The 6,133-nt window shown below is 39.7% G+C and overlaps 1 protein-coding gene across 1 annotated transcript; it reads left to right on the forward strand.

Moving 5' to 3' along the window:
- Positions 1–2,919: 2,919 nt before the first annotated feature.
- Positions 2,920–5,745, forward strand: LOC128919287 (olfactory receptor 6F1-like). The gene is made up of 2 exons (XM_054224500.1): positions 2,920–3,835; positions 5,726–5,745. The coding sequence occupies exons 1-2, from the start codon at positions 2,920–2,922 to the stop codon at positions 5,743–5,745; spliced, it is 936 nt and encodes a 311-aa protein (XP_054080475.1).
- Positions 5,746–6,133: the final 388 nt, after the last annotated feature.

Raw genomic sequence — 6,133 nt, forward strand, 5'->3', positions numbered from 1 at the left:
TTTTTCCTTTCTTTTTCTAGTTTTTCTTATGCTTTTCTACAGAAAGCAAGCACGATCAACAACAGTTTCACCTTCCTAGGAACAGTGAGAAATACAGTGAAGGTGCATTCACCTTGTAGCCCACAGCCATCCCCACCCATTTTCCCCAGATCACCATCTTCCTGGTTCTTATGCCAAAGCCATAGCCCTTCAGAGCCAATTAGTTTCATGGGTGATGACATCTTCGTCACAGAAGATAAAGCTTAACCTTGTCCATGAAGCTCATTTGTCCTCAGCTACTCAGTTAAGTCAGATAGGTAATGCCAGGAGATCACCTGAGGTTCAAAGACTTTGAAGTGGACAGTGCTGGCTTCAGCTATCATTTTGAGATCCTTGTTTTGTTTGCATCTGCATCTGATAACAAGCTTTGTCTATTAAAGTTTCAAGTTCAGAGGGTTGCTTTTCCTTGCATTGTGAGGTCTCTTCCTACATACCCTTGAGACTTTGCTACCAACAGCTGTAGAAGACAATTAAGTTCTTAATAAATCGCATATGGTGGTGGAGCCACAAAGTTCAGGCGGGCACAGGTAATACGTGAGCATCACTGCAAACTGGTTTTTCCATATTGTCTGGAGGAGCACAGCATCGCTAGTGTGGGGGAAGCAAATACATCAGGTCACGCTGTTTGTCAGCACAGTCCAGTGTATATTTATGGCATTCACAGATGCATCTAATACACCATTTGATCTCACTGTCAGAATCACTCATTCAAGGATCCTGGCCCTGTCCCCAACATCTTCCCATATTTGAGGCTTCTGAACGTAGGTCTTGAAGAAAAGACGTATGGTCCAATCTCCTCATGACAACAATTTGCCGGTCCAACCAGGGCCTGATCTCTGGAAAGTGTTATTTTTGTGTGAACCGAGCACAACAGAAATAGAAGGCATTTGTCTTTCTCAGGGAAGGTCTAAGGCAGGACTGAGTAACACACAGGACTGAGATACTCTTTTGAAGAAGTTCCAGTACCGTCAAGCTTCCCTGATGCAGAGAGATTTCACTCGGACTCTCAGCCAAGTATATTTACCCCTCTGGGTTCTAAGCTGGGTTTTTATCAATCTAGGTGTGAGCTGAGTACCTAAACTCCACTCAGATTTGGCAGAGGTCTGCTGAATGTTGCCAGTGAAGCTTAGGCAGAAATTCATTTCATCCTAGTGTACACTTTCCAGTAACTGTAATGAAAAGCCCCCTCATTTCCAATTACAGCAGTAAAGTTTGTAGGGCCTTGACACCTGATTCAGGCAGCTACTTTAGAAGATAACTGATATCAGGAACGTACTATGGTCAGTGGAAAGAAACTGTCATTTTTAGAAGGTGATTCATCCATTCATAAAAGCGAATACCCCCCCAACTCAATTGCATTATCTTACAATGTTTTGTGTTACTTCAGATAAATTAAGCAAAGGACAAAGTTAAGATGGATTTGTGTCCCAGTTGAAAGTGTTCTAAAGACAATTTTGCTTTTGTGAAAGATATTCTCCTATTTTAATAATTACATACTTTCAAAATTTTCAAGTTTTAATTAGAAAATTAAAACAGGAAATAAAACATTTTCACTGAAAAATTTCAAAAAAATTAATAGTTGTGTTTTGATACATAGTTATTATTCTGCTGTTCATCTTTGCTGTTTCTGACTGCTCCTCTGTTCAGTTTTTAAATTTTGAATGTTTTCCTTAGATTTTTTTTCCTAAAAGTTTTACAATGTTACGTTAAATATAAAAATTAACCCATGTGAATAGCAAAGGGGACTGATTACAGTTAGGTGTCTAAGTCTAAGCTTGATATATGGGTTTCATTTGTATCCAAAGGAAGATCTGGATGTCCCAGGTTTCCCATCTTTGTATAAGATACATAGAGAGGAAATTTCATATTACAAACCCTATGGAAATGTTTTGTTCTGTTGCCATGTATCTCTTCTTTATTCGCTAGCTGTAGAAATTACGTATATACATAAAAATATATATACACTCCCTAAACTTCCGCGGTAGCAATCTAGTTTATTTTTTTTATAATTCTTTCTTGTTGTGTTGATGCTGCTTTTTTCTGTTGTCTGCTTCTCCTGTCTTCTCCCTATTCTCTGTTACTTTGGCCTTGACAAAATAATCGGTGCTATGCAGTGGTTATACTTCTCTCTTTTTCCTTAAGGCTGTTGTGTTTCTCCTGTATCCCCAGTCTCTCTAAAGCTCCTTTTTTGCTTATGGCTCTTCAAGAAGTGACTGTTTCCCATAACTGACAAAATAGCCAATACTGCTTAGCAGAGAGGTAGATATTAAATCTTTCATATTGATGAAGTTATCTCAGAGGTAGTCAGGAACAGACATTCCTCCTTATTGTGTAAGGAGACACTTTTGAAAGACGCATATCTCAAGAGTGATCCCTGGCCCTTGAGCAATGTAACACTCTAAATTTGCATGTCTTTCTATTGCGCCTGGTAGGAGTGCCTATGGTAGTTTTGAGGTTGCAATGCCAGTTGAAATACTGTTGGAAAAGTTTTTTATGTTAAAGGAAGTAATCCCACTACAGCATCATCCCTGAAGCCAACAGTGATCGATCCCTGGAGTGAAATATTCTTCATTTTCTCCTTAGAGGGAATTAATTTACTCAACCAAAGGCAGTCAATGTACTTGAAATATGAACAGGGGATAAGGAACAATGACTGAACTAAGACACTGTAGATGTATCTTAGGTGTATAAAAGAGTGTTGTCCAGTCCTAGTATTGTCAATGGGAAAATGTGGGTTACCCTTCAAACTGATTCAGAAACTGGATGGCCAACTGTGACAGGTGGTAAAAATTACCTCTCCCTTTCTATTTGTTCTTCCCTTCAGATCGTACTGAATATCATTCCTTCACTGTATCTCCACTTCCTTGTCTCATCTAGGACATGGTTTCTGACAACAGGACTTTGGTAACTGAATTCATCATCCTAGGATTTCCCAATGCCAGGGAAGTCGAGCTGCTTCTCTTTGCTGCCTTCTTTCTGATGTATGTACTGACCTTCACAGAGAATGTGGCCATCATCTTGGTCATTGGCATGGACTACCGCCTTCATACTCCAATGTATTTTTTTATCACCAATCTCTCCTTCCTAGACATTGGCTACACTACTGTGACAGTACCTAAGATGCTGGCTAACATTGCTATTCAGTCACAGACCATCTCTGTCACTGGCTGCTTCACACAGTTGTACATCTTCTTCTTCCTTGGCTCAGCTGAATGCTTCCTACTGACTACCATGGCCTATGATCGCTACCTGGCCATTTGCAATCCATTGCATTACACTACCATTATGGATTGCAGAGCTTGTTTATGGCTTGCTCTGGGGTGTTGGTTGGGTGGTTTCCTTGCACCTGCCCTTCCCACTGCCTTCATCTTCCGCCTGCCTTTCTGTGGTTCCAACATCATCAACCACTTCTTCTGTGACTCACCACCTTTGCTGGAGCTCTCGTGCCAAGGTGTCTTTGAAATTGAAGTCATCAACTTTGTGGTGGGCACGACAGTACTAATGAGCTCCTTTATCCTCACCATGATCTCCTACATATTCATTTTGGCCACCATCTTGCACATACCCACAGCTGAAGGACGCAGCAAAGCTTTCTCTACCTGTGCCTCCCATCTGACCATTGTCACCATCTTCTATGGGACCACCATGTTCATGTACATTCGCACCAAGACCATCCAGACTTTTGATTTTAACAAGATTGTCTCTGTCTTTTACTCTGTGGTTACCCCAGTTCTGAACCCTGTCATCTATAGCCTAAGGAACAATGACATCAAGCAAGGCATGAGAAAAGTAATTCTGAAGCAAAAGGACACTTCATTCATGTAAGATTGGCTTGAGGAGTAGTATGTGAAACTAGCTACTTTGAAAACCATTTTTTTCTCCACATCAGTGAGGAACCAAACATCCTGTATATGAAGTTTCATCAGAGGAATTTGAATTCAAAATTTCATTTCAGCTTCTTCGCTCTTCAGAGAAGATATTAATCTCATCTCTTTTTAGTCATCTAGAAGTTAGTTGTCTACATCTAAGCTAGTCATCCAGGCTCCCACAGTGAAGATGAACCAGCACCTTGAAAGAGTAACTTACGACACCTTTAGATTAGTGTCGCTAATCTCTTCTCATAAGGGTTACATCTGCAGCCTCCCTGCTACCAAAACCTTGATGTGTAAATCCAATTCAGTAGCTTTTTACAGCAGTACCATATATTTATGCGTGAACACATCAACTTTTCTAGTGATAGCTATACTCCTGCAATTATAGGTAAAAGTTTATGTAGAAAAATAAATAAGAAACTCTCAAGAATGGATATAAAGCAATCAGAAATAGTAACAACAAGTCACTAAAAGCCAGCTCCCTTTATGGTTAATGAAGAAAGAGAGCCAGTCCTACAATACAGTTAATCTCATCCTAAGATAGATCATCACATTTGATGAGAATGGTGGTGTCCTAGAACTACTTATTTCTCTGCACAGACTCTAAGTGGAGAATTGATGAAGCTCTAGTGGAGATGTCTCAAGCTTTGTGGTTTTGTGGTAGCTACACACGTCTTCCAGTAAACTGTGGGGTAGATGTGAAAGTCAGTTTAAGAATCCATATATGTTGCCTGCCTGCTAAGTCACAATTTCCAAAACTTCCAATGGGATTTGCATTCTTCATTTACATTATAATGCAGAAACCATGGAAACTACCTGCATAGCTATAAATATCTTAGAAGATGGTCATCTCAAGATGGGGAAGGATATCCTATTTATAACTTTTCCAGTTTCTGATCTATGTGTATAGTTTTCTTTTAACATTCAACGGCAATTTGCAGACAACTCCAGAGAGCACTTCATCCCTTGCTTTGATTGACATTCAAAATGGGTAGGAGGAGTCATTGTTTAGAGGTGTTTATTTTTCTCTACATCCTTCAAGTTAGGTCATTAAATCTGAGTTCTTGGTAATCTGCTTCAAGTGATTTGCATCCCCCTTTTGCAGAAGACTGAGGGAAAAAAGGGGATTGTGATGTTTTGTTTGAAATTTTCCATTAGTTACATGCTCATTGTGCCTGAAATTTGGTGCTTTCTCCCTAAAAGCCTTTGATAATATTTTGACAAAAGCCCACATCTCTGTAATGTTTCATAAATTCTTTCTGTCATGCCCCCTTCAGATTCCACCTTCTCCAACCCCAAATCATGTCAGTGAATTAAGTATAGACATCTCTTCTTGGGCTTTTCTTAGGCTAAGGGGTCAATGCCTATCTTCTTCCTGGAAAACTTAAGGGCAGCAACCAAATCAGTAGGTTTTGCTGGCACCCTCTTTTTACAGTGGGGATTTGGACACCGTTTCCAGCTGAAATGCATACCAAGATCATTGAGACCTTTTAGAAACACCTCAGGTATCACAAATTCAGTAGAATAATGTCTGCTATGGAAAGCACTTCTCTCTCCCAGCCTCTTCCACAATACCTCAGTAAAAGAGGTATTGCTCATCAGGAAGGTAGCGATCAACAGAAAAGGTCAGGATGCGTAAGGTGTCCAGTTCCCCCACAGACCACATATACCAGAACAGCACCAGGGATTAACTGAAGCATTTATTGAAGTGATATTGCTGGATTGCTCCGTAGGTTGTGGACCTGCAGATTAATGTGATTTTTTTTTTTTTTTAATTAACAGAATTCACCAAATCAGCGGGATGTCATTACCTAAATCTCTTAGATTCCCTTGAAAATCCTAGAAGTGCTTTCAGAGTAATTTTTATTGCAAACAAACCAGTAATAAAAGCAGTGGGCTGAAGTTTGATGCCGCTGAATCCAGTCAGCGGTTTTGGCTTCTGTAATTTGAGAGTTCAATGGAAATAAGGAGAGCTAGAGTCCTCCCTCTGTGCAGCCTTGATTTCCATAAATGACTTTTGATTTGGGGGTTATGCTGTGTGGAGTTTCTTCCCCACCATATTGAGACACTTAAAATCAGAAGTCACTTTTGAAACTTCTGGGGGTGAAGGTATTCAAAATCCCATTATTTATCAATAACAGTATATCTTTAATGGAATTTTCAATTTGGTGTCTGAATAAAAGGATAAAAATAATTGTTATTATTTTCTTGCTATTGTGTTA

This window comes from Rissa tridactyla, chromosome 19, assembly GCF_028500815.1.
Source record: "Rissa tridactyla isolate bRisTri1 chromosome 19, bRisTri1.patW.cur.20221130, whole genome shotgun sequence".
Taxonomy (NCBI): domain Eukaryota; kingdom Metazoa; phylum Chordata; class Aves; order Charadriiformes; family Laridae; genus Rissa; species Rissa tridactyla.

What these genes read in the sequence shown, in the direction of transcription:
- LOC128919287 (XM_054224500.1), top strand. Translation starts at nt 2,920, where the DNA reads ATGGTTTCTGACAACAGGACTTTGGTAACTGAATTCATCATCCTAGGA. An exon ending in AGGCATGAGAAAAGTAATTC is followed by an intron (nt 3,836 to 5,725) that starts TGAAGCAAAAGG and finishes TGTCATTACCTA; the next exon opens with AATCTCTTAGATTCCCTTGA.